The sequence below is a fragment of the Petromyzon marinus genome, chromosome 24 (assembly GCF_048934315.1).
Source record: "Petromyzon marinus isolate PM22_M1 ecotype Great Lakes invasive population chromosome 24, UKy_Petmar_22M1.pri1.0, whole genome shotgun sequence".
Classification (NCBI taxonomy): Eukaryota; Metazoa; Chordata; class Hyperoartia; order Petromyzontiformes; family Petromyzontidae; genus Petromyzon; species Petromyzon marinus.
This window is the reverse complement of record NC_133690.1, coordinates 18,567,652-18,595,502: the sequence shown is the minus strand read 5'-3', so window position 1 is coordinate 18,595,502 and position 27,851 is coordinate 18,567,652. Positions and strand designations below refer to the sequence as shown.

Sequence of the window (27,851 nt, the reverse complement as noted above, 5' to 3'; positions counted from 1 at the left end):
ATGCAATCCAGGGAGGTCGCCCGTTCTGTTCGAGCTCCGTGCGCGACAGTTAAAGCACCCGGCAAGTCCTATAAAGCCCCCGTCCGCCTTCAGACTGAGTGTATAAGCGCCTCGCGTCTGGTCGGGCAAAGCGTGGGTACTCCAACCTCCAGCCTCTTTCCTGGCCGGCGTGGAAGAGTAGGCCAAATACCCTTCTTTAGATCTTAACTCGAGTTGGGAGCGGCCTACTACCAGCAGTGGTGGCGTGAGCAGCAATTGCGGGGCTGCGCCTTTAACCTGACATTGCGATTCTCCCCCACGTGCGTTGAGCTGTCAGTGAGAGACAGAGAGACTCCAGTCGACATGGAACCAACGCAAAGTATTTATTACAAGTAAAATGTTTAAGATCACAATAAAGCTTTTGTGTGTAATACAGCTCCTAATATCATCACAGTCACTCAACGACATCAGCCCAAGCCGAGCAGTAACACAAACAACACACAAAGACAAAGATCCCCCGTAAAGCCTTTAGCAAGCTGTTGGAAAAGTGCTGTTAGCGAGCACCTATTAAGGCCGGTACGGCACACGAGGGGGTGGGTGGCCAGCACCACGCCCGGCCGCCTTTGTCTCCCCAGTAGCGTTGATTACAAAACACCGCACCAGGTACTCATTTGAGGCTGAGTCGACCTAGGGGAGGACCCAGCGAGGACCGGTTCAGATATTCGCCGTCACCGCTGTTGGTGCGCCGTGAGCGGGAATCGAACTCGGGTCGCCACCGAGTTCGTGGCGCAGCGCGCTAACCGCTGCGCCACCACTCCCCACACAGACGCGTGCACACACACGCACGATACATCGGGACGATAGATAATTCATAATTATGCAGCAACGACCGCTACTTAAGGATAAAAAGGTACACGGACTCTTCTGAAATGTGACTTCTAATAACGATGACTCTATGAGTAAAAAAAATACACACAACACAGAGAAAAAAATCGAAAACCCCGAGTATGTGCAAGAGGTGGCGGAGGAGGTGCGGGGTGAGATGGGAGGAAGAGGGAGGATGGGGGGGATGGGGGGGGGATGCATGTGGGCAGTGTTAATCTCTTTTGCACGTTTAACTTTAGTCGCAGACTCTGCTGAGTCGGCGTGAGCTGGCGGAGTTTCAACCCAGACCGTGAGCCGTGCTCTACCGAGTCGCAGCTCGGCTCTGGCTCAGTGCCTGAGCCACTTAGCGGCTTCCCAAGAGGCAGAAGCGAGCGGCTCGGCTCAGGCTCGGCCTCAACTCATGAAATAGCCTGAGCTGCGCCTGGAACCGTGACTCAGGGGCGGCTCACGTGCAGCGCGGCGGCTCTGAGCTGGCTCCACGTGTGGATTTCACGTCATTCGTGATCGATTCGTTTGAATGAGATCGCGTAAATAAACTGTGTGTCGTACACCCTCCTCCACCCGACGCGGCCAATCAATCCGACCCAAAACATCGACCATGAGCTGCACCCGTGCGGAATTGCACAGCAGTCAATTCTCTCCGTCTGGAGGAGTGCAAGCCGAGACGAGTCCCGTCAAGACCCTCCAGAGTGATGCTGATGAGCTCAGCCAATCTCGCCAAGCACAAACGGAGAGTCGCCACGCGTGTGAGCTCCCTCTGCGTGCTGCAGCCTCTCCCGCCTCGGCCCGCGTCTTCATTCAGACGCCTCGTCGGTCAGGAGCGCTTTGGTCTCTAGTGGCGATGGTAGTGGTGGTGGTGGTGATGATGATGGTTCTGATTGTAATAATGGTGGTGGTGACGATGGTTCTGCTAGTATTGGTTGTGGTGGTTATGGCGACGATGGTGGTGATGATGATGATGAAGGTAGTGGCGGTGATGGTAGTGATGATCATCATCACACGTGGTAATTTTCGTCCACTCACAGTCATAATTTCGTTGAATTATTTCGTCAATAATTTCCTGAACGTAATTAACACTGGAAGGGGGCTGAGATTGGTGGGGGGGGGGGGGGTAATGGGGGGGGGTGTAACAGGTGAGGGCACGGACCCCCCCTACCCACACCTCTACGTGGGCCCCAATCGACCACACGAGTCCTGGTGGACAACGTCCCGTGACTTGACAGAGCGTCGAGGTCTCCCTGAGCTCCACGTGCACCCCTCTGCACGGTCACTTGAAGTGCATGGCCCTAGGACCACCACCGCCACTTCCAGCATCATCGGCAGCAGCACTCGATCACAGCTCACATCGTCGCTTCATAATCACCGCTTGCCAAGTCGCTATCCTCTCCACCGCGAGACGGTCTCTCTCCCGAGCTGCGGAGGAGACATCTGAAAGGCACTAGGAGTCAGATTCGGTAGCGAGGGATTTAACTCGGATCGCTGTTGGTTGTCTGTGGAATCTTTCACCATAATTCCACCGGTTTTTTTTCGAACAAATTCCTCTGCCTCTTCTCAGATTGATCGACAAATGTTCAGCCGTCTCCAATGTGTTTTTCTTTTAAGTTCCCAAAAAACGTTGCCTCTAGAACGATCTGTGGGGTTTCTTCCCAGCGCGTTCCACGGGGTCCAGTAGATGTGTGGTTCGCTCCAGACTGCTAAGAGGCTTTCTCATTTCTGGCAAAACAGGAGGGGTTTAGATGTTCAAACACCAAATATACACCCCGATCACAAGGCATCATCAAGTCTGCATTAACCACACGTGGCCGTGGTAAAACATGCAAACAAACGTGCTTTGACAATGTGCGCAAACTGATGGCCCTACACCGGGGACAGCCCTCCTCTGTGCCTCGTCTCGCCACAGAACAGCGCCACATGGAGAGACAATGGAGAAGTCCAAAGCCCCAACAGCTCGGGGTTGATCATCTGAATTCCTGCTCTATTACTGTCCAAATGGGTACAGCCTATTGTTTTCCATCATTTATATACCGGCAAAAAGACTCGCACAGATATGCTATGGATTGTCTGAAGACTCTCTCTCTCTAAGTGTCTCTGGCTAAGCCACTCACCCTCATGTCACCGTTTCTAAATGTAACGCAACCAATGAAGACGAACGATGTCAAACTCGTCTGAAACTTTGTCTTTAAACGTGGCCCAGTGCAAACCCCCCCCCCCCCCCCCGTCCGGACGCGCACGCCTTGATGTGATTATCACAATGATCGTGTTTGGCTCTTGTCATTTGCGCCATGACGAGTCTCTCTTTGTTCACATTGTTCAGAGTTTAACTTCGACAGTTCGCCATTTGCTAAAGATTTGTTCCCAACGCGCTCTCCCCAGGGTTTCTAAATAAAATTAACGGATCGATTAACTTACGAATACATTAATCGTTTAGGGCGACCTGTGACCGCCAGGCAGAGTGCGCAATGATGGGCCCTAGAGGATGGGCGGTGTAGGGGAAGAGGGTGGTAGTGGTGGCGGTGTGGCTTTGTGGGCTGAGGTGATGCACATCACACCAGAAAGAACACAACACACAACCCCAGACAATCACACCACACACACAGCACGCAGAGAAGCACACCGCACCAAACACCACGGGACACTCAAGCGCACACCGCACTACGCGTTACACAGCCACACAATGGAGCACGCCACGCCAGACAAAAGCACACCATACGAGACAGCACACCGTGACACAGCACACCTTATATACTCAAGAGAAAATAGCAGCCACCATTACACAACACACACCACCAACCACACGTCACACACACGACACACACACGACACACACGTCACACACACACACACGTCACACACACGTCACACACACCAATCGTCTCCATGCAGCGACGAGGTGAGAAGTCGATGCACGGCAGCATCCGCAGCTCGCCCCGGAGCATCTCAACGCCGCCACTCCTGGGCGGCCACCACCACAACGGGGCCACCACCACCACTACCACCACCACCACCACCACGGGGCCACCACTACCACCACGGAGCCACCACCACCACTACCACCACCACTACCACCAGCACCACAACGGGGCCACCACCACCACCACCACGGGGCCACCACTGCCACCACTACCACCACGGGGCCACCACCACTACCACCACCACAACAGGGCCACCACCACTACCACCACCACAACGGGGCCATCACCACAACGGGGCCACCACCACAACGGGACCACCACCACCGCCACTACCACCACCACCACCACAACGGGGCCACCACCACAACGGGACCACCACCACAACGGGACCACCACCACCGCCACTACCACCACAACGGGGCCACCACCACCACAACGGGGCCACCACCACCACTACCACCACCACCACAACGGGGCCACCACCTCAACGGGGCCACCACCACCACTACCACCACCACCACAACGGGGCCACCACCACAACGGGGCCATCACCACCGCCACGGGGCCACCACCACCACGGGGCCCTCCTCCACGCGTGCCCCAACCCCACAGCCGCGTCTCCGCGTCCATCCACCGCTCCTACCTAGCCCAGGCCCCCGCCTCGAGCCCCGACACGCGTGTCACGACCGTGCAACACAGAGGCGTGGGACGCCTATTGGTACTCTGGCTCCTGCAGGACCTCGCCATGGTCTATCCCGCCGCTGGCCTCATCGTCATCATCATGTGCACTTTGAGGACGTCGCGACACCGCGCTGGCAAAGCCAGGGGTGGATTGGGAGATATCGTGCTCTCACCCAAGGGTGTGTGGAGTGGGCAGCGTGGTGAGGCAGTTCTCTGTGAACCACATCAGCCAGTGGTGGTGGAACCAGGTCCCATGACGAGTTGGTCGAGGGACAGGAATTGTATGACCTCCTTCCGAACCTGGGGACCTCCTCATATCTTGCATCTTCTGGAGCTGAGGACCTACTCCCCCTATCTCTCATTTCATGGACACTGGGATCTGAAGTCCCACTTCTTCACATCTCCTGGATTTCAGGACCTTAGGATCTCAGGGCAGCGGAATCCTAGGATGTACTTTTCATCTCCTAGCCCACTGGGACCCAAAGTAGCCCCACGTCCCACTCCCAGCCTCGCCACCTTAAGTGAATAGTCTACTACTGCCCTGCTAAAATAACCACGGCGACTTAAACAAATACTATGACGAATAACAATAATCATGATTCTCATCATCATTGACATAACAAAAAATAATGATGCGACTTGCTGTGGCAACATCACTATCATCAACATCACCGCCACCATCACCACCGCCATCATCACAGCCGTCGTTACCACCATCATCATAATCACCACTGCCGCCATCATCACCGCAAGTTACTGTAAAGCTCATAAGATTGCCAGCACGGGATACACCCCGCGAATACAATACTGATGTCATTCCCAAGGAGAGACAAAGACGGAGGCCACTAAGCCCACACAGCACACAGCTCGCAGCCAATAAACATCGACGTCAACAATAGTATAAACAACGACATCAACAGTCATAGTAATAGTAGTAGTTATAGTTAATTGCAGATTCCCATAATTCTAAAAAATAATAACTCAAGAAGCTTTGCCGTGAAACGAACAATAATAATCACCATCATCAACATTGTCACCACGATCATATTATATTCGCCATCGTGATCATCATCATCATCATCATCTCCGTGGCTACAGTACTTTCCAAAACTGAGGTGCACAACGCGAGCGATGGCGACGGTAACCATGGGGACCGGAGCGAGTGCGGTCCACGTGGTTACCACGGGGAGGGTGGAGGAGGGGATGGGAGCATTGGGGCGACTTCAACAGCAGGCAACAGCAGCAGGCAACAGCAGCTGGCAAGAGCAGCAGGCAACAGCAGCAGGCAACAGCAGCAGGCAGCACAAAACACATCATCACTGCATACGCCCGGCAGCCAATTGAACGCAACTTGCGGTTTGCAGAGTGCACACACTCACACAAAGATCCCCCATATAGCCTCCTTAACAGACTGTAGGGGCAAGTGCTGTTAGCGAGCACCTATGAAGGCCGGCACGGCAAACGAGGGGGTGGGTGGCCAGCACCACGCTCGACCGCCTTTGTCTCCCCCCAGTGGCGATGTTTACACATCGCACCAGGTACTCATTTAAGGCTGAGTCGACCTAGGGGAGGAGGCCCAGGACCGGTTCAGAGAATCGTCACCGGTGGTGAGCGTCAGCGGGAATCGAACTCAGGTCGCCGGGTTCGTAGTGCAGTGCGCTAACCGCTACACTATCGTTACCCGCACACACGCACACGTGTACACAAGCAGCACACACGCAGTTGAGTAGCAAGCACCAGTGCCACAATACCAACCCTCACACCGCCCCAAATGGCGCGAGTTCTCATCCCACCACCACCACCACCGCCGCCGCTGCCGCCGCCGCCGCCACCACCACCACCATCATCATCAGGCATGTAAGAATTCAAGCTCATCCTGTTGGGGTTCGTGACCGATTTAGTCATTGATCACATTTCATAATCGATTCGATGATCGATCACATGAACGCCGTCAACGTCCTGCCTGCGCCTTGTTCGCTCCGCGTGTGCCGAGCTCGTCCTGTTCGCTTCGCACGCCCGTTTCACGCCTTCCATCATTCTACAGTTTCATTTCATTACAATGTCATTGGCATATAATTTGCATGTGTCCTGTATAGTCGATAGCATGATTCCACGCAAGTATCAATTAACTAGCTCATTCAATGAATTGTTACATGCCTAATTATCGTCATCACCAACACCACCATCATCATCATCACTAAGTCTACCTCCCTTGTTAATAGCCTGTTACCCTCCCACATACATAAGCTGCAGTATTCCATTGCTTCGTATTATATCTCTTCGTAAATAAGATTATCAATATTATAATTAATATCATCAATATTAAATCTTTTCCATTTTGTACAAAATAAACTGTGAACTCTGCACCCTGCAGCCCGAGAGGGCGCGATTGTCAGCGCGTGATGCGAGGAGCACTGGTCAACAACAACAACAACCACCACCAGTACCACCAACAACAACCACCAACGACAACAACAACAACAACAACCACCTTCCCCCCAGCCTCACCTCCCTCTCCCCACCAGCTTCTCGGGGGTGGATCTTAGGAGAACCACAACTTGTGAACCGGTAGATATTCACCAGGCACCACTCACTGCGTGCTGTGATTGCTTTAGAGGGCCCTCTGTAAAGAGATTTCGGGACTGCCCCCACCCCCCGCTCCGCACCTCCCTTTTTCGAGTGACCAACGAGTGTCAGGCGCGTCACCAAGACGGACTGGTTGTGGATCACGCCGCTTTAACCTACAAGTGGTGAGTTCAACTCCTGGTTGGGTGGGCGGGGAGTTGAATCATCATCTACCCTCCCTCCCGATGTGGCCTATAAACTAAGGACCAGCTCATGGGGGGGAGTAAACAGTGGTTGTCTTACGGATAGACGCGTCCCCGTTCTAGGAATGTGTAGTTTCCACCGGCGGGTCGTGCGAGAGCAGGGAGAGAGTTTGCTGGGAGTTGAGATTCACGCCGGGGGGGGGGGGGGGGACCAAACGAGTGAGACTCGGCGCTACGGAGATTCCGTTGGCGCCGTCGCCGGCGGTGACCGAGATCTAGGATCACGGGGAAAGTTTCCACCGCAAACGCACGGACGGAGGAGTGACAGCGGCCAACGGCGCCAGGAGCCTGCCCCACTCCCACGGCCCGATTCCTACGCCGATGGAGTCCTCCACATGGACACCCCGGCTCGCTCCGTCACCCCCGTGGGGTCACGCGGGGTCACGCTCCTATGAGAACATCGCCACCCCCCTTCTCATCCTCCTCCTCCACCTGTCTCACCTTCCGCCAGAATCGCAGCGACGATCGTGAGAAGGAGCAGATGGGGGAGGAGGTGGGGGCCCACGGGGAGAGGGGCGGGGGCTTCTGGGGGATGGTTGAGACTGCCCGTAGGAGGAACTGCCCTCTAGTAAAATATAAGGCACTTTGACATACATCTCACGAGAAACAATCAACTCTTCCTCCACCACCACCATCGCTCGGTACATCAACAACAGCAGCAGTGGCCCATCCCAGTAAACATGCCAATGTTGGCCCAACGTTAGCCCAACGTTGGCTCAATGCTGGCATGTGGTTGGAACATTTGGCCCAACGTTGGAACAACATTGACCCAACGTTGACATGTGTTTGGAACATTTGGCCCAACGTTGGAACAACATTGGCCCAACGTTGACATGTGTTTGGAATCGTTGGCCCAACTTTGGGTCAACGTTGGGCTAGCAATGTTCCACGTGTTACTGGGATATTCGCTCGTGCTCCTCTATGTCGTTGTTGTTGTCTGCTGCTGCTGCTGCTGTTGACGCAGTGTGGGTTCATGGAGCGTCCCAAATTCTCTGTTTTACCAAAAAGCGTCGCCACCCCCACCGCCACCGTCGCCGCTCCGCTGTCCGAGTTACAAAAATACTGTACAGGGTAAGTGTCGTATCAAAACTGCCGGAGCGCGTGTTGGATTTAGAAGCTTATGCGATCATATCGTATATATATATATATTTACGTATATATATTTTTTATATTATAGTGCCGCACACACAAACTCTATCGTATACTTTTCTTAAAGCAAATACATTGAATTTTAGAATATATAATTTTGTTAAGATACATTCATTGTATGACAGCTGGCTTGAAGGGACCTAATGAAATCATGCCAACGGTTTACATCATGAAATACTTAAGCTCTCCTTCAGCCCGTCCATATAAATACCCCGACTGCTCAGACATAACCAACTTGCCCGCGTTCAAAAACGAAAAGGGGAAGCAATCATCGATTAAAATCAAGAACCTCTTGCACGCGTTCGTTAAAAATTGATCACGTCCATAGCGCGGTGGAGTTCTAACCCCACCCAGTGCTGATTATTATTATAATTACTATTACAGTTAAGCGCAAAAAGCCAGACTCTCCGACCGATCGCTGCACCAACTTCTCCACCCCACCGTCCCCCGTCCCCCCCACCTCCCACACCATGATCCTGAAACTTCCAAGCGAAAATAAAACAAGAAAATCGCGACGGTCAACGGCCGATGGACGTGAAACTGAAATGTGTACAGTGCCCAATGCACGCACCACCAGCACCGCGATCGCAAACCGCTCTCTCGCTCGCTCCCTCTCTCTCTCTTTCGCTTGCTCTCTATTGAGAGTCCACGGACCCAGAGCAGGAATCGAACTCGTTCAAGCCTAGCCTGGCGTCTTGCTGACGAGGCACCGAACGCCGGAAAACGGCCCAGGCATTTCGCTCGCGTTGAACCGACGCCGCTGAAATTACACGCTCTGAGCCAACGGAGTCCCTTCCCTCCGCCCGTCCGTTCCCTCCTCCTTCAAAACGGTCCTTCATCACCTTTTGCCCTCTTTTCTTCTTCATTTCATCGCCCTCCTTCCTTCGACGCTCCCCCCGTCCCCTCCTTTCCTTCCTTCCCCATCGGCACGTAACAACGTGAATAACAATCGAGCTGTGTTCTGGAAACACCTGGCAACCCACAAACTCTCGCTGCGCGGAGAGGGTCCGGATTTAGCTGTTTGCACAAACGATGCTAAATAAGTTAAAAGTATAATAATAATGATTATTATTGTTACGAAGTGGATGAAGCAAGCGCATTATTAAGTGGGGATACGAAACGACAATCGAGGGTGGATTGTAGATTTTAGTCATGAAGCCAGCATGGATGCGCTTAAAATATACATGGGTAAATATGAGTTTGATTCCTGCTCATACGCCATCAACACCATTGAAGATTATTTCAACCGGTCCCGGGCCTGCCCCAGTATCTGGTGCGGTGTGTAGTAAACATCGCCACAGGGAGCCAAAGGTAGCCGGGCGTGGTGCTGGCCACTCAACCCCTCCTTTATCATACCGACCTTCACAGGTGCTCGCTAACAGGACTTGCCCCAACAGTCAGTCTTTATTTTTGGGGGATGTCTAAGTGTTTCCAGGACGTATCTCATTGTGGCAATTCATGGTCTCGGTTTGATTCAAAGATAAATTATTTTGTTTAACATCGTGGAGAATGTAGCGGCCTCTAGTGGCTGCAGGGATCAAATTAACCCAACTCACACGGCGTATGTTGCTGCACGCATGGTTGCACGTGTTTGCCTTGACCGTGCGAATCAACTGTAACCAGGACTTAATTCCTCGCTGAACATTTTGCGAGAGCTATACCGGAAGTGGTATGCCTGGTGCACAATGGGTGGAGGCCGGGCCAGGCCCGGCTTAGTCAAGCCCTGGTGACGACCAATGAACTGATCATTTGTTACATGCCTACTCCTTCCCCTCCATTCCTCTCAATCCCTGTGTTCATCCTTCACTCCACATCTCCTCTCTTTCCCAATCTCTCCATCTCGCGCCCTCTTCTTCCATTTCTCTCGCTCCTCTCTATTTCTCTCTCTCTCTATCTCCTTCTCTTTCTCCATCTGTCCATCTCTCTCCTCCTCCCATCACTCACTCCATCAACCCTTTCCATACCACTCCATCCTCCACCTATCCATACCTTGTATATATCTATTTTCTCTCCATCTCCACCCTCTTCTCTCAGATCAGATCAGCAGGTACTGTGCGACGCTCTGCTGCAGCACAGGGAAGCCTGGGTAGAGGCCTAGTCCTGTGCCGGGGTTGGAGCCTGCTGCCGCGGTTGCGTGGAGGGTGAGGTATGGCTGGCAGCGACCGCCCCCAAACACGGGTGGCTGCTGCTGCGGCTGCTGCTGCGGCTGCTGCTGCGGCTGCTGCTGCGGCTGCTGGTGCGCGGCACCGTAAGGCACGAAGGGTCCGGGCGACGGGGGGAGGTACCTGGCGGCCAGGCCTAGGCCGAGCGCGTGCTGCGAGTAGGCCGCCGCGTAGGCCTGCCCACAGGCCGCGCTGGGCGCCGCCAGGAAACGGGGTAGGCCCGACGAGGCCTGGTAAAGATACGGCACGGGGCCCTGCATGGGGTACACACGCTGATGCTGATGATGCTGCTGCTGATGATGGTGTTGCTGCTGATGATGATGCTGCTGCTGTTGATGATGCTGCTGCTGTTGATGATGTTGATGATGGTGCTGGTGGCACGGCGGCTGGGCGAACGGTATCGGGCCTGGCGGAGCCTGGGCGTAGCCGCCGGTCGCCGTGGTCACCAGCGAGTTGTACCAGCACGCCGAGTGAGACCAGTTCCCGTTGGGCTCGGCGGGGAGGTGGGCCTGAGGGTCGGGGACAGGATCAGGGAGCGGGGTTAAGGTAGTGGGGTCAGGGGGAATAGACGATGACAGTTACATTGCTGTGCACAGATATTGCCCTGGGTGTCGGCGGTGAATTGGTCAGGGCGGGTGTGTGACGTTGTGCTATATCTGTGTGATGGATACAGACCTGACTGTAGGTATTTGCATGCTGCTGCTGTTGATGTTGCTGATGTTGCTGATGATGCTGATGCTGCTGATGCTGCTGCTGTTGCTGATGCAGCTGATGCTGATGTTGCTGATGGTGCTGTCTCGGCTGGCCGCGATATCCCAGAGCGCCGTAGGAGGAGGTCACGTGACCACCGGTCGTCACGGTGACCACGCGGTCACGCCGCGAGCCTGCGGGGGTGGGCCGCGCGCATGCTGTCAGCTGTGTTCTATCCACTGCTGGGTAAAAATCTTCACCCACCCTCGAAGCCATCGCCATCTCCCAATGGTCACACGACGATCAACCCAGCCCCCACGCAATGCGGCAATAATATTCGTCGCTCCAACTCCGCCCTGGAAGTCCCGTCTCTCGGGCGGGCGTTCCTCCTTCCCTCTTTTGGCGGCCGCACTGCCGTTAGTCTCGCCCGTCGGCCGTCGCTTCCCCTTCTAGCCGTGCCGTGTCCCGCCCCGGCCCTGCTCGCTCCCGTCGGTACCGTGTCGCCGTGGCGCGTGTGTGACCGACTCGATCGTTTCGTGTGATTCGACCGAAGTAGATGATGGTGACCGACACACACGAGTGTTGGCTCGAGCAAGCTCCTGGGAGCGAAACGTCGGACATCGTGCAGAAACAGCGCGAAACTGCACGACCCGCACACAAGCGGATCATTGCACGCTCGTGTGTGCCATGTACGTGTGCCATGCACATGTGTGCCATGCGTGTGTGCCATGCGTGTGTGCCATGCGTGTGTGCCATGCGTGTGTGCCATGCGTGTGTGCCACGTGCGTGTGCGTGCCATGCGTGTGTCCCACGTGCGTGTGCGTGCCATGCGTGTGTCCCATGTGCGTGTGTGCCACGTGCGTGTGTGCGTGTGTGCCGCTCTCGACGCTGCTCACCGGGATTCCGGTCTGGGTGGAGTCGCTCCTCTCCGGGTTGCTGCTGCTGCTGCTGGGCGGTGGTGCTGGTGGTGCCGGTGGTGGCGGTGGTGGCGGTAGTGCACTGACTAGCCAGGCTAAAGCTCCCCACCCTGGCGCCGTCACACCGCGTCACAGCACATCACACCGCACCACGCACGTAACACGACGGTTAAAGGGAAGCGAGTATCACGTGACGCATGCGCTTGTGGGTAAAGGTAACTAGTGTCCTGCAGCGAGAGTGATATCTGACTAGGCAAGTCAAATGACGACCCCACGTGGTATAAAGATCCCCCGTACAGCCTTAACAGGCTGTTTATGAACAGTGCTGTTAGCGAGAACCTATGAAGGCTGAGTACGGTATATGAAAGGGGATGGGGTGGCCAGCACCACGCCCGGCCGCCTTTGTCTCCCTCGTTGAGATGTTTACGCATCGCATCAGGTACTCATTCGAGTCGACCTAGGGGAGGCCCAGGACCGGTCAAGATGACGGTCACCGGTGTTGATGGCCATGAGCGGGTGCGGAGCGCTCACCGCTGCACCACCGCTCCCCCCCCCGCTCCCCCCCTCACCTCGCCCGCTGGCTGCGCCCCTCCGGCCTCTGCGGCGACGCCGCCTCCTCCGGTCCCCTCCGTCTCCGTGGCGACAGCGTCAGCCTCTCCATGCACTGCCGCGGCGACACAGGCGGGGGGGACGGCGGCCCCCCCGCGGGGGCTGGGGCGGGGGCGTCGGCCGGGGGGGCGGGGGGTGCGGGGGGGGCCGGGGGAGGCTGTCGGGGGGACTCGGAGTCGGGGAGGCTGGTGCCCAGGGCGCTGTCCGTGCTGCCCAGCGAGCACGAGGCCTTGCCCACGGCCACGGCGGCGGCGCGGGCGATGCTCTGGCACGCCTCGCACGCCTGCGAGCCCTCGCACCTACAACCACCACCACCACCACCACAACGACCACAACCGCAACCATCACAACCACGACAACAGCAACCATCAACAATAACCACCACAGAAAACATCAAAAACCATCAACAACCACCACAACAACCACAACCACCACAACCATCAACAACAACCACAACAACCATCAACAACAACCACAACTACCGCAACAACCATCAACAACGACGTCATCACACCGTGCGCCGCCACACGAAGGGGTGGGTGGCCAGCACCACGCCCGGCTGCCTTTGTCTCCCCAGTTTTGATGTTTTCCCACCGCACCAAGTACTCATTTGAAGCTGAATCGACCTGTTCAGATGATCGTCGCTTTTGTTGGTAGCCGTTAGCGGGAATCGAGCCTGAATGACTGGGTTCGAAGCGCAACACGCTAACCGCTGCACCACCACTCTCCGTACAAGCCCACTCGTTCACACACTAACATACATGCTCACAAACCGTCACGCGCACACAAATTAATGTAATCCCACCTCTTCACACCCTTGTCTGCCTCTTCCTCCTCTTCCTCCTCCTCCCCTTCATCCTCCGCATCTCCTTCCTCCTCCTCTTCCTCCTCCTCATCTGACGATGCCTGGGAACTGCTCCCCAGCGACAGGAGGCTGGTGGGGGGGCTCGGCGTCGCCATGGTGATGCTGCCGTTGTCAAGGCGATGGGGTCCTGTGGAGGCCCCCTCTCGGTAGGCCACAGAAGTGGCTGTGTGGGGCGGCTGCAAAGAAACGACCCCGGGCACTTGAGTACAGAGAACGCTCGGAAAATCGGGCAGGCGGCGATTGCAGGAATATCCGACACGTGCCGTGAGAGAAGACGCAAATACATATCAAGATATTATACGGGCGTCGTGCAGAGATGTCAACGCTGTGGGTGTGGAAGCGGTTGCTAGGGATGACCTCATCACCCTCACTGCACCAGCCAATCAGCTGCCAGATAGTCATCGTCGTCATCCATGTTTAAGATGATGACGTTGTTGATGATCACGATGTTGGATGATGAAGATGATATCGATTGACGATAAGGATAATGATGATGACGAGGTTGATGATGGTAATGATGATGACGATGCTGACCCCTGACCTCGGGAGGTGGGGGGCCCGCTGGCCGTGTGGACCCCAGGCTCTTGCTGCTGCTGTTGTTGTTGTGCCAACGGTGGGGGGCCTTGCTGGGGGAGGGGAGGAAGCTGTCACCACGCAGGGGGCCACTCACGTAGCTGGGAGAGGGGTGGGGCGGAGGAGAGCAGAGAAATCACAACACACATAGAGGCAACGCACAGAGATCACAAAGACAAAGATCCCCTGTATAGCCCTTGAACAGACTGTTGGGGCAAGTGCTGTTAGCGAGCACCTATGAAGGCCGGAATGGCACACGAGGTGGTGGGTCTCCAGCAGCCACGACCAATTGAACATTTACACATCATAACAAGTACTCATTTGAGACCTAGAGGAGACCCGGAACCGGTTCAGATAATAGTCACCGATGTTGGCTGTGAGCAGGAATCGAATTCTGGTGGCCAGATTTGTAGCGCAGCGCGCTAACCGCTACACTTCCGCTCCCCAAAGGCACAAGACACACACAGACACACACAGATCACAAACCACACAGAAAGCAATCTGAACAGATGGTGCGGTTAGGCCTCACCTCCTGCCAGGCCGCAGTGGCAGCCCGCTCAAGCCTGGTTGCCATAGTGACGGCTGCACGCAAGATCCCATTGGCTGGGAGGGCAGGGTCATGTGACCAGACGTGGACGGCTGTGGAACGATCCCGTAGTGACCTGCACACAGCTGCAGCTTGCTGCATAAAACAACAAAAACATAAAAACACACGGACACACAAACACTAACTCCAACACACACACACATAAATACAAACATTAACATACGCATAAACAGCATGAACAAAACACTACTACAAACAACAACACAAGCAAACATTTGGCAATGTCGCCAGGGAATCTCGCACGGGAATATCAAACGGGATTATCACGTGGGATTCTTGCACGGGAATCTCGCACGGGAATCTCGCAAGGGAATATCACACAGGAATCTCGCACGGGAATCTCGCAAGGGAATATCACACAGGAATCTCGCACGGGAATCTCGCAAGGGAATCTCGCACGGGAATCTCGCAAGGGAATATCACACGGGAATCTCGCACGGGAATCTCGCACGGGAATATCAAACGGGATTATCACGTGGGATTCTTGCACGGGAATCTCGCACGGGAATATCGCACGGGAATCTCGCACGGGAATCTCGCAAGGGAATCTCGCAAGGGAATATCACACGGGAATCTCGCACGGGAATCTGGCTCACCCGATGTCGGACTGTGGCTGCCCATGCCAAGTCGCCGAGCCATCGCTGGGCGCCATCCCGCCGGGAATTCCACCGCCCGGAATGCCGTTGGGAATTCCGCCGCCAGGGAGGCCATGGGTGCCGAGGATCCCAGGCATGCGCTGCCAGGTCTGCACGGTCACGACGGGCAAAGGGTGGCCACCCCACGCCTGCGTGGCACACATAGAGACGAAGATAAAGATCCCCCATATAGCCTCAAGAGATTGTTGGGGCAATTGTTGTTAGTGAATTCCTATGAAGGCCAAAACGGCACACCTATGACGCACACACACACACACATGTACACACATGGAGATGCACATTCACACACACAAAGACAAAAGACAAACATCTTCCGTATAGCCTTAACAGACTGTTGGGGAAAGGGCTGTTAGCGAGCACCTATGAAAGCTGTGAGCAGGAATCGAACTCGGGTCCCTGTGTTCACAGCGCAGCGTGCTAACCACTACACTACCGCTCCCCACACACACAATCGGACACATCAACACGCACACACACACACAGGTGCATACAGAAACACACATACGTATACAGATATGCATATGTACACATGCACAAACTCACACGCGCACACATATTGCCGTGGCAACATACCTGCAGTGGCGGCTGGAAAGGCAGGGGCTGCCCCGGTGGATTCTGGGAAACCACGGGGGCGGGCGCGTACCCAGGATGCTTTGCAATGGACGTCTGCATTGTTCCTGCACAAACAAAAAAACCCCCCAGAAATTCCAAGAATGTATGAATTTAGCAACGAGACGCGTGGCGGTGAGCACTGCCCATGAGCTCACCCGGTGAGCGAGCTCAAGCGATGGCAATCATGCGGCGTCGACGAACGCTCGACCGCCGCGCGACCGTTTCATTTGTTTGGCCGCGTCGGGTTCATAACAACCCAAGTTTAGCCCAGATCGTCACGCCGTGGCCCGACCCAAAGTCGTTTTGCGAATCGTGAACTCTGGTTCCTCGGGAGTTGGGGGAGGACGTGAGTGACGCAGTGGACTGAAGGCGACGGCGGCTCATGGCGACTCAGGGTGGAGGCGGGGAATCCGAGACGAGGTCCCACCGTGAGTGGCGGCCGACTGAAGGAGGCGACACGCGAGATCGAGTTTCACTCAAATATTAACCAGCAGGGGAGAGGAGCGGTGGGAAGAGAGGGCGGGGGGACGCTGTTACCTTGGTAACGGGGCGGGCACAGCAGCAGGGGCTGCTGGGAGTAGGGGTCGCGGGGGGTCAGGTACTGCGTCGACCCGATTGGCTGAGGCAGGGCTCCGCCCACGTCGCGGCCGTCCAATGGGGGCGGAGCGCCGTAGCCTCGCCCCCCATAGCCAAGGAGCGCCGCGTCCTGATTGGCCAGCGGGAGGCTCACAGCGGGGTTGGAGGTGAAGCCGCCCACCTGGTGGAGAGAGGGGTAGGGGGGGGTCAGGGCTTGCGAGGTTAGGGGTGAAAGGTCAGGCGTGAAGAGCTGGGTAATGATGATTGCGCTTGATCATCCGCCCTCCTCGTTCTTGCCGGGGCTTCTCGCGGCGCTTCACACGATGTCACGTCTCGTCTCAGCGCAGCACGAAGGGGCACCCCTGGTGGTAGCCATCCCTGTGCAACGCAAGGCGATGCGTTTCCCCCAAGCGAGTGACGTGCCGGTCATTTCCACAATTGGTAAAGTTGGATCCCCGGCATCGGGACACAGCGACATGCTCGCTTAAAATGAAACCAAACTATGTTTATTTGACCAGGTAAAGCCCACTGAGCTCTGTCGTTCTTTTTCAGAAGTGACCTGGCCACAAATGGTAGCGAAGCCAAGCGGTTTTTCACGTGGAAATGTATAGCAGCCGAACACTCTTAAATGCATGTTACTAAATGTGGAGGGAAAACTGGAGGAGCCGGAGAGAAGTTCACACGACCACAGGGAGAGAGACACGCAAACTCTAAATATACAGCAACAGGCGTCAGGGTCGGGATCGAATCCACGACCTCCTGCATACCAGGGGCGGTAGTTAACATCTCCTAGCCACCATGACGTGGGAAGGTGAAGGAGTTAGGCGCTCTCCACGACGCCGAGGCACTGCAACACCACCCCTGCCACCCAAACTTTGTAAATGTGTTTTGATTTTGTGCCAATTTAAGGCTTTCAATGGATGTATAAATGAAACCATAGGACTTTGTCCCACAGCAATATATCTTATGTTCCAAATTTTTACTTAAATCTACCACACTTTTAAAAGCAGGCAATTTGCTCGAAAGAAAAACAGTAGAAATCTGTGAAAAAACATCATTTTAATCGTGTATTATTTTCCTGAGAAAATAACACAACTGTCACGTGATCTTAGTATTTTGGTTATTATAGGCCTCTACTGCACAAAAACAGAACAGATTTTTGCACACGCGGCGACCGGCGCGCGCTGGCCGGAGTTCACGGGACAGAACCAGCAGGAGCCATGGGCTGACTGACTGAGACGACTGGCAAATGCACCAGCTGTGCTCCCCCCCCCGCTGTTCCAACTCGCCGCGTTTTAACCGCCCGGCGCTCCGCTCGTTGTTGTGAGCGTCGGGAGGCTCCGCTCACCTGGCCGTGGAGCCCGAAGGCCAGGCCCTCGCCAGGCGTCTCCATGGCGACCGGCGACAGGAAGGGCGCGTTGCCGAGCAGCGCCGGGTCGAAGGGTGGAGGTCGGCGCTGGCAAACCTCCATGGCCTGGTAGGACGAGCGGAAGCTGCGAGGATGAAGGAGAAAGAGGTGTGGTGTGAGCGAGTGACGGCAGGGGAGGTGGGGGGAGGGGGATGGAGTGGGGGGCACGACAACCGTGAAGTTCTTGCTCTGGTGGGGGCGTTTCCACCGGCGTTGGCGAGAGCGAGCGATTGCGGGGTTTAAATACGGACAGCGACAAGAGGCCGCCATCTCCTGCTCGCCCGGCACTCACTACTAACTGCTCACCAATGGCTCAACCACTCATCAATAACCTCTCACCACCGCTCACCATCACTCACTCTGCACTCATCATCCAGCACTCACCAAGCACTTACCAACCGCTCAGCACCACTCACTCATCACTCGTCCACAGCTCACCCATCATTCACCCAGCTACCACTAACCCTTCACCAACCATCCCCACTAATAGAAAGGTGCAGCCCTGCAACTGCTCGCTGGCGGGCGTCCGACAGAGGAATCTCTCGAGGATGTTTGGCCTATTCAGCCACTCCACACTGGCCGGAGGGGGCGGGGAGATACCCAGGCCAGCTGACCACATGCGGCTGGTCGAATCGTGGACGATTCAAATATAAACACAGATTCCGATCCTATATTGTACCCAACCCTAGTGTCATCTTGAAACCGCACACGATCCCCCCCCGCGGCTCCCCCGCCCCTCCCCCTCCACTGTGCGCCCCCCTTATCCAGATCCCCCCTTCTTCCCCCCGCCCGATGCCGACACGTCTAATTTGAGTTTAGGATTTTTTTTTCCAAAGGGAGCACAAAGATGACCTTTTGACCTTGTGGTCTGCGATCCCCGAGTTGCTCCGGCACAATCCATTCCCCACTTGGCATGGCCTTCCCTCCCCGTCCCGGCCACATCCGCCCCCCCCCCCCCATGCCCCCCTCCCTGTCCCTCCCCACCCCCCAGGGGGCCACCAGCCACCAAAATACTCAGGCGCCGTCTGTGTCAGTCTGGCGGAGCGACTGCCTGGCAGGGGGCCCAAGCGCACGTGGGCCCCACCAGCAGTTGAGGGGGAAAGGAAATGGGGGGTTGGGCGTGAGATTCGACCCCGAAACCAGGGAGAACAATCAGGCACACGCACGGCGGATTCTGTCGAAACGCCGTCCAACGCCAGCGCTCGCACTCACGAGTCCTCGCAGAGTGCTTCATTGGTGGCGATGACGTGTCATTGGGCAATTATTTTATTGGAGAAATGTGTCCGGTTTTCTCTAGGGCGAGTCCTGAACAGCAACAGCACCACTTCCCACGTATGACTAGTGGACTCTGGACTTCGTGCATGGCGCACTGAGATCCCTGGATGAATTGCACCTTATTAATGTAATTTATTATTATTACTGTTATCGCCCTCTACAGCCTAGGTCACTCTTTCACAATGGGACTCCTCTTCTGGTCTCTCGAGTTCTCACTTGGTTCAGAAAAATCCACTGGACACACGAACTCACTCACTCACTCACCGACGGACAAACGACATGTGCCTGTGTGTGCGTGCGTGTGTGCAAGCACACGTACTGCTGGGTGAGCTGATGCTCGAGCAGGTGGCTCATGGTGAGGAAGGGGTGAGCGAGCACTTCGTGAGGAGTGGCCCTCTGCTCCGTGTCGAGGCGTAGCATGCGGGTGAGCAGCTCCACAAACTCCCGGCGATCACAGCGCTCCGCCAACCCCTCCAGCGCGTCGCACTCCAGCGACGGGTGCAGCTGCGGAAGCACAGAGAGAGAGGCAGCGATGGAGATCCCCCATGCAGCCAGTGCTGGTAGCGAGCACTTTTGGGGCCACGTGAAGTGTCGAACGCCTCCTAACGCCAATTAGCAGGAGGGCACGGGACAGACCCAGGTGCCAAGGGTTGACTGACTGAGGTGATTAGCAGATGCACCACCTGTACTCCCCACTGGGCCAACTTGCTGCATTTTAGCCGCCCGGCACTCCGCTCGTTGTTGCGTCACTCCTCTGCCCTCCACTGTTGCTACTAGAGAGCGATTGCCTCCAACTGCCCAGTAGCATCCTTCACGAGCCTCCTCCACAGAGGCCGATCTTTGACACCGCTGTTACCAGTCATCGGCAAGTCCACTCAGCCCCACATCCTCCTGTACTGCAGCAATGCCACCTCTTCTCTAACGCGTGCCGCGCCCATTTAGTTCTCACACACATCGGCCCACACACACGCACACACATAATCTGCCACATGCACACACACCCGCGCACCTGTGCGATGTCGTCAAGCGAGCTGAAGATGTACTTCCTCGCCTCCTTCGACTTGAGCCCCGTCTCAGCCTCGTGCTCCTGTGGCGTCTACCCAATACACACAAACAAAGAAAAAGATCACCTGTATAGCCTCAACAGACTGTTGGGGCAAAGTGCTGGAAGCGAGTAGCACATTAGGGGGCGATGTCGCTTTGTGTAACCGCGTCACCTCGTACCTTGAGTCTCCACGAGCCGTAGGGCCCGTCCTGCCGGAAGAACTTGCAGGTCTTCGTGGCGATGTTTAGCAGACGGTTCGGGGGGGCTCCTTGCGTCTCCGAGATGTAGCGGATCTGTGCGGCGGAGACACGGGCAGAGACACGCGGAGACACAGGGACATTAGGACACAGAGACACGGCGACATGGGGACACAGAGGCAGGGACACGAATACATGGTCACGTTACTGGGTAGTCACCCAATTGGCTAGTCACCCGACTGGCTAGTCACCTGGCTGGGTAACGAGCAAACTCCGAAGTCAAGTGGCCTTCCGAGGAGACGATCGGGAGGAGGAACATGATGACAATGAAGGATGGCGATGAGCGAGGAGGTGGTGACGATGGTGATGATGGTGGTGATGATGAGCGAGGAGGAGGTCCTCACCTGGTCATACTCCAGGGCCCCCGGGTAGAGGGGCCAGCCCAGGTACAGCTCGGCGATGACACAGCCCAGGGACCACATGTCGATGGCCTCGCAGAACGGCAGCCCCAGGATGATCTCGGGGGCCCTGCCACAACCGCAAGCCACAGCACCGCAGCCATTCGTAAATTAACCGCACGGTGATAGCCGTGCTGCGATCCAGCGCTGTGGAGGCAGCAGCTAGGGTTAGTGGATCAACGCGCAGATGCTGTGAAACTCCCTTCCCGTGTGCTTCGGGGAAGAGCCGTACCCTGGTTCTGCCGGAAGGCGGTGAAGCTAAACTGTTCCCCGTCTGTATGGGATAGAGTGTTTCCCCATCGCACACGAGGGTTTTCTCCGGGTTCTCCAGATTCATTCCACGTGTAAACACTCAGCAATTCGACGATAACACGCAAGAGTGGGGGCCCTGGGGGGCGCGGGCAGTGGCGCAAGGGAGAGGTTGGAGGAAGAGGAAGTGTTGGGGGGTAGAGGATTGAGGAGGGGTAGAGGCGTGGGGCCTGGGGTGGGGGGTAGAAGAGTGAGTGGGGGGGGGTGCCCGGGGTAGAAGAGTGATTGGGGGGGTCCCGGGTGGGGGGTAGAAGAGTGAGTGGGGGACGGGGGGGTGCCCGGGGTAGAAGAGTGATTGGGGGGGTCCCGGGTGGAGGGTAGAAGAGTGATTGGGGGGGTCCTGGGTGGGGGGTAGAGGAGTGATTGGGGGGGTCCCGGGTGGGGGGTAGAGGAGTGATTGGGGGGGTCCCGGGTGGGGGGTAGAGGAGTGATTGGGGGGGGGTCCCGGGTGGGGGGTAGAGGAGTGATTGGGGGGGGGTCCCGGGTGGGGGGTAGAGGAGTGATTGGGGGGGGGTCCCGGGTGGGGGGTAGAGGAGTGATTGGGGGGGTCCCGGGTGGGGGGTAGAGGAGTGATTGGGGGGGGGTCCCGGGTGGGGGGTAGAGGAGTGATTGGGGGGGGGGTCCCGGGTGGGGGGGTAGAGGAGTGATTGGGGGGGGGGGGTCCCGGGTGGGGGGTAGAAGAGTGATTGGGGGGGTCCCGGGTGGGGGGTAGAGGAGTGATTGGGGGGGGTCCCGGGTGGGGGGTAGAGGAGTGATTGGGGGGGGTTCCGGGTGGGGGGTAGAGGAGTGATTGGGGGGGGGGGTCCCGGGTGGGGGGTAGAGAAGTGATTGGGGGGGGTCCCGGGTGGGGGGTAGAGGAGTGATTGGGGGGGGTCCCGGGTGGGGGGTAGAGGAGTGATTGGGGGGGGGTCCCGGGTGGGGGGTAGAGGAGTGATTGGGGGGGGGGGTCCCGGGTGGGGGGTAGAGGAGTGATTGGGGGGGGGGTCCCGGGTGGGGGGTAGAAGAGTGATTGGGGGGGTTCCGGGTGGGGGGTAGAGGAGTGATTGGGGGGGGGTCCCGGGTGGGGGGTAGAGGAGTGATTGGAGGGGGTCCCGGGTGGGGGGTAGAGGAGTATGGGCTGTGGCGCTGGAGGAGCGAGGGTGGGGTGGAGGGGTGGAGGGAGTGGGGGTCGCGGGGGGGGGGGTGAAGCTGGCAGCAAAACGCCTGAGCTCGCAGCGCGGGGGATAAGGGGGGGGGGACACCCGAGCCCACGGGGGGGGGGGGGCGGAGAGAGCAGAGGGGTGTAACTCACACCAACACACAGTCACACGTGCCCTACACATGCACACGTGTGTGCACAGCGATTCAAACACACGTGTCACACACACGTCACTACGGCGCTTGTGCCAGGTTAGGTGCACCTTGAGGCCATTATGTGACGCGTCAAAGACTCTTTGCTGACAGACCCAGGTGCTATGGGTTAACTGAAATGTCACCCCAAAGACAAAGATCCCCCGTGTAGCCTTAACAGACTGTTGGGGCAAGTGCTGTTAGCGAGCTCCTTTGTTGGCCGGCATGACGCACGAGGGGGTGGGCACTCCCGGCCGCCTTTGTCTCCCCAGCAGGGATGTTTACACACCGCACCAGGCACTAATCAAAGGCTTTGTCAACCTAGGGGAGGCCCAGATAAATCGTCACTGGTGTTGGTGGTCGCCGTGAGCAGGAATCGAACTCGGGTCGTCGGGTTCGTAGCACAGTGCGTTAACCGCTGCACACGCGCACTCCCACACTCACACAGCCCGCTGTGGTGAGTGTGGGAGTGAGACGAGCCGCTTTCCGTGGGAGTGTTGTGGGGGGTGGATTTGGGGTTTTTGGGAGATTTCAGATTTCGGTGTTGAGGTTTTCTGGACTTGTTCTGTTTTTGTTTATCTGCGCTAAGCCAGACAAGACTCGCGCGTACACACCACCACGTGCACACACACACCACCACGTGCACACACACACACCACCACGTGCACACACACACCACCACGTGCACACACACACACCACCACGTGCACACACACACACCACCACATGCACACATACACCACCACGTACACACACACACCACCACGTACACACACATACACACACCACCACGTGCACACACACACACACACACCACCACGTGCACACACACACACCACCACGTGCACACACACACCGCCACGTGCACACACACACCACCACGTGCACACACATACACCACCACGTGCACACACACACACATCACCACGTGCACACACACACACACCACCACGTGCACACACATACACCACCACGTGCACACACACACACCACCACGTGCACACACATACACCACCACGTGCACACACACACCACCACGTACACACACCACCACGTACACACACCACCACGTGCACACACACACACACCACCACGTGCACACACACACACACCACCACGTGCACACACATACACCACCACGTACACACACCACCACGTACACACACCACCACGTACACACACATACACCACCACGTGCACACACACACCACCACGTGCACACACACACCACCACGTACACACACCACCACGTACACACACATACACCACCACGTACACACACCACCACGTACACACACATACCATATGTACACACACCACGTGCACACATAACGCTCCACATGTAGACAGACACTTCGCGGGTAGCCTCTCGCACACACCCGTGTGTGACAAAGATCCACGAATTGTGAAATAGGCTGTTAGCCAACAAAGACAACATCGACTTTTGGAGTAAATGCTGTTCGCGAGCACCTATAAAGCCCGGCACGGCACACGAATGGGTGGCCAAAACCACGCCCGACCGCCTTTGTCTCCCCAGTGGCAATGGTTACACACCGCACCAGCTATTCATTGGAGGCTGAGTTAACCTAGGGGAAGCCCAAGAACGGTTAAGACAATCGTCACTGGTGTTGGCGGTAAACGGGAATCGAACTTGGGGCCGCCGGGTTTGTATCGAAGCGCGCTAACTGCTGCACCACCGTTCCCCACACACACACGAGGATACGCACACGCGCGTGTGCGCGTAATCGCAGGTCACAGCACCCCATACCAAGTTACACCAACACACCAACACGCACACACGCACGCGCCTATTTATAACACAGCTGCGAACTAATCTCAGCACACACACACGCGCGCGCGCGCGCGCACACAGGCACACACACAGACGCGCACACACACAACAACCGCCATTCGCCACTAAGTGGCGGTGACGTCACCACGACGCTTGTGCCAGGCCATGTACACCTTGAGGCCACGTGAAGTGTCGAACGCCCGCTGGCAGGAGGTCACGGGGCAGACCCAGGTGCCACGGGTCGACTGACTGAGATGACTGAGATGACTGGCTGATGCACCACCTGTGCCCCCTACTGTGCCAACCTGCTGTGCTTTAGCCACCTGGCGCTCCGCTCGTTGTTGTGAGCGTCGCTCCTCCACCCTCCGTTGTTGTTGGAGGGCGACTGCCTCCAACTGCCCAGTAGCGTCCTTCACGAGCCTCCTCCACAGAGGCCGATCTTGACACCGCTGGTACCAATCATCGGCAGAGTTGTCCTTTTTTGTTTGCATTTTGACTGCTTGTGTTGTGGTCATTGCAAACATGATGCCTTGAATAAAGGTGTCAGTTTTTGTGCCAGTTAAAAGGGTAAAACCTATTCCTAAGTCCACTCAGCTCCACGTCCTCCTGTACCACATCACTCCATCTCCTCTCTAGCCCGTGCCGCGCCCGTTTAGCCCCCTCGATCCGGCCGAACAAAAGCTGTTTAGGCATGCGGTGGCTGGGCATGCGGGCTACATGACCCAGCCAACGTAGCCTTGCCTGCCGGAGGAACTCACCGATGGGACCTTGCCCAGATCTTTCAAGGATTTGTGAGCTCCTCATACAATCCAGCCTGGTTAAACCCAGGATGGATCGTAGGCAGGCTAGCCTAAATGTTTCTAACCGGCGAAAATGTTCCATTAGGGGGGTCCACGTTTCGCAAGCGTAGAGAAGGGAGGGAATGACCGTGGCCGAGAAGACCTGAAGCTTCGTGCGGAGCGACAGACCAGGTAGCTTCCACAGCATTACGCAAACGATGAAAAGATATTGCCGCTCGACTGATTCGGAGTGAGACCTCTGCTGTTAAACTGGAGCCGGTCATAAGCACACTGCCCAGGTATGGGAAACTCTCCACTCTCTCCACAACTGCCCCATCACCGATTGGGAGTTGTGGGGGTGGAGTGTCCGATGGAACAAAATACCCAGGCAGGTGCTTAGTTTTGGTGGGGCTGATGGTAAGGCCCCATCTCTTAGTGGCACGCTCCAGTCTCAGCAGCAGCGTCTCCAACTCCTCAGCTGAATGAGCAGCTATTACCAAATCATCGACATACATAACGTGGTTGAGCAATAGGGAGCCATCCCTTGACCGCACCCGGGCATCGATCAGCCTCCCATTATATCTGTACCAAATGGAGATTCCCCCGGTACAGCTATTGAAGGCTTCACCAACTACGTGGTCAAAATAGATGTTAAATAATGTGGGAGCCAGAGGACATCCCTGTCGCACCCCAAGGTGTACAGGGAATGGCTCTGACTCCCGGCCACGTAGTTTTACCCGGGCCCGCTCACCATCATGAAGGTTCTTAATGATCGTGAGCAGAGGGTCAGGGACTCCAAAAGCACGAAGAACAACCCAGAGCCCAGGCCTTGATCAGGTCAATAAAGCAGAGATGTAGGTCTTGCTGGAATTCCCTACACCTCTGCTGTAGCAGACGGACAAAAAATATGGCATCTGTTCAGGACACACACAGACATGCACACAGACACACATAGGCACACACACGCGCATACACACACAGGCACACACGACGGCCTCAACACTAACAGCGAGGTGAAACGCACGCGGTGTGGGGGGAGTGGGGAAGGTGGTTGTTGTTGTGTGGTTGTGGGGAGAGTATGTGTTGTGTGGTTGTGGTGGGGGAGTGGTTGCTGTTGTGTGGTTGTGGTGGAGAGAGTGGGGAGGGTAATTTATGTTGTGTGGTTGTGGTGGGGGTGTGGGGAAGGTTGTTGTTGTGGTGGAGGGAGTGGGGAGAGTGGTTGTTGTTGTGTGGTTGTGGTTGGGGGAGTGGTTGTTGTTGTGGTGGAGGGAGTGGGGAGAGTGGTTGTTGTTGTGTGGTTGTGGTTGGGGGAGTGGTTATTGTTGTGGTGGAGGGAGTGGGGATAGTGGTTGTTGTATGGTTGTGGTTGTTGTTGTGGTTGTGGGAGTGGGGAGGATGATTGATGTTATGTGGTTATGGTGGGGGTGTGGGGAAGGTTGTTGTTGTGTGGTTATGGTGGAGGGAGTGGGGAGAGTGGTTGTTGTTGTGTGGTTGTTGTGTGGTTGTGGAGGAGGAAGTGGGGAGGGTGATTGATGGTGTGTGGTTGTGGTGGGGGTGTGGGGAGGGTGGTTGTTGTTGTGGTGGGGGGAGGGTGGTTGTTGTGGTTGTGGTGGGGGGGTCACGTGGGGCCGGGTGGGGCAATGCGCTGTTTGCTCACTGCTGCTGCGCCAGGTCGTTATTATAGACTGTATATATAATATGTTATAGACTGTATATATTGTTTATTATAAACAGCACGTGCTGTTTATTATAGACTGTATATATTGTATATTATAAACTGCACGTGTTGTTTATTATAGACTGTATATATTGTATATTATAGACTGTATATTGTTTATTATAGACTGTATATATTGTATATTATAGACTGTATGTGCTGTTGTTATTATAGACTGTACGTGTTGTTATTATAGACTGTACGTGTTGTTATTATAGACTGTACGTGTTGTTATTATAGACTGTACGTGTTGTTATTATAGACTGTACGTGTTGTTTATGACAGACTGTATATATTGTTTATGATAGACTGTATGTGTTATTATAGACTGTATGTGCTGTTTATTATATACTGTATATATTGTATATTATAGACTGTACGTGGTGTTTATTATAGACTGTATATATTGTACATTATAGACTGTACGTGTTGATTATTATTTACTGTATATACTGTATATTATAGACTGTATGTGCTGTTTAAAATAGACTGTATATATTGTATATTATAGACTGTGCTGTTGTTATTATAGACTGTATATTGTTTATTATAGACTGTATATATTGTATATTATAGACTATATATTGTATATTATAGACTGTATGTGCTGTTAAATTTTGATTTATAGCTTTCGTGACTGCAGTAATTCATATTCTTAGCTCTTTCGGTAAAGTCACGTTGAAGGGAAACAATAAAGTAATAAAATATATAAAAAAACAATAAAAATTCTCACGAATTTTACACAAACGGTCATCATCAGGTGTGAAAACCACACCTGATGATGACCGTTTGTGTTATGGTCGAAACGTCGTGAGAATTTTTATTGTTTTATATATATTTT

The 27,851-nt window shown here is 55.5% G+C and overlaps 1 protein-coding gene across 3 annotated transcripts in view; it reads right to left on the bottom strand.

The window, feature by feature from the left end:
- Nucleotides 1-345: 345 nt before the first annotated feature.
- The window catches only part of LOC116945445 (uncharacterized), a 65,842-nt gene continuing 38,336 nt past the window's right edge, over nucleotides 346-27,851 (bottom strand). For all 3 annotated transcript variants that reach the window (XM_032959757.2, XM_076069502.1, XM_076069501.1), the window contains exons 3-17: nucleotides 21,031-21,154; nucleotides 20,609-20,722; nucleotides 20,394-20,480; nucleotides 19,704-19,888; nucleotides 18,050-18,194; nucleotides 16,663-16,882; nucleotides 16,087-16,190; nucleotides 15,454-15,641; nucleotides 14,780-14,932; nucleotides 14,219-14,351; nucleotides 13,618-13,853; nucleotides 12,773-13,111; nucleotides 12,183-12,313; nucleotides 11,272-11,480; nucleotides 346-11,105 (exon numbers count right to left, since the gene is read on the bottom strand). In XM_032959757.2, the coding sequence (XP_032815648.2) occupies nucleotides 10,470-11,105; nucleotides 11,272-11,480; nucleotides 12,183-12,313; nucleotides 12,773-13,111; nucleotides 13,618-13,853; nucleotides 14,219-14,351; nucleotides 14,780-14,932; nucleotides 15,454-15,641; nucleotides 16,087-16,190; nucleotides 16,663-16,882; nucleotides 18,050-18,194; nucleotides 19,704-19,888; nucleotides 20,394-20,480; nucleotides 20,609-20,722; nucleotides 21,031-21,154 (3,004 nt within the window). In that variant the 3' untranslated portion in view covers nucleotides 346-10,469. The remainder of the gene's footprint in view (nucleotides 11,106-11,271; nucleotides 11,481-12,182; nucleotides 12,314-12,772; nucleotides 13,112-13,617; nucleotides 13,854-14,218; nucleotides 14,352-14,779; nucleotides 14,933-15,453; nucleotides 15,642-16,086; nucleotides 16,191-16,662; nucleotides 16,883-18,049; nucleotides 18,195-19,703; nucleotides 19,889-20,393; nucleotides 20,481-20,608; nucleotides 20,723-21,030; nucleotides 21,155-27,851) is intronic.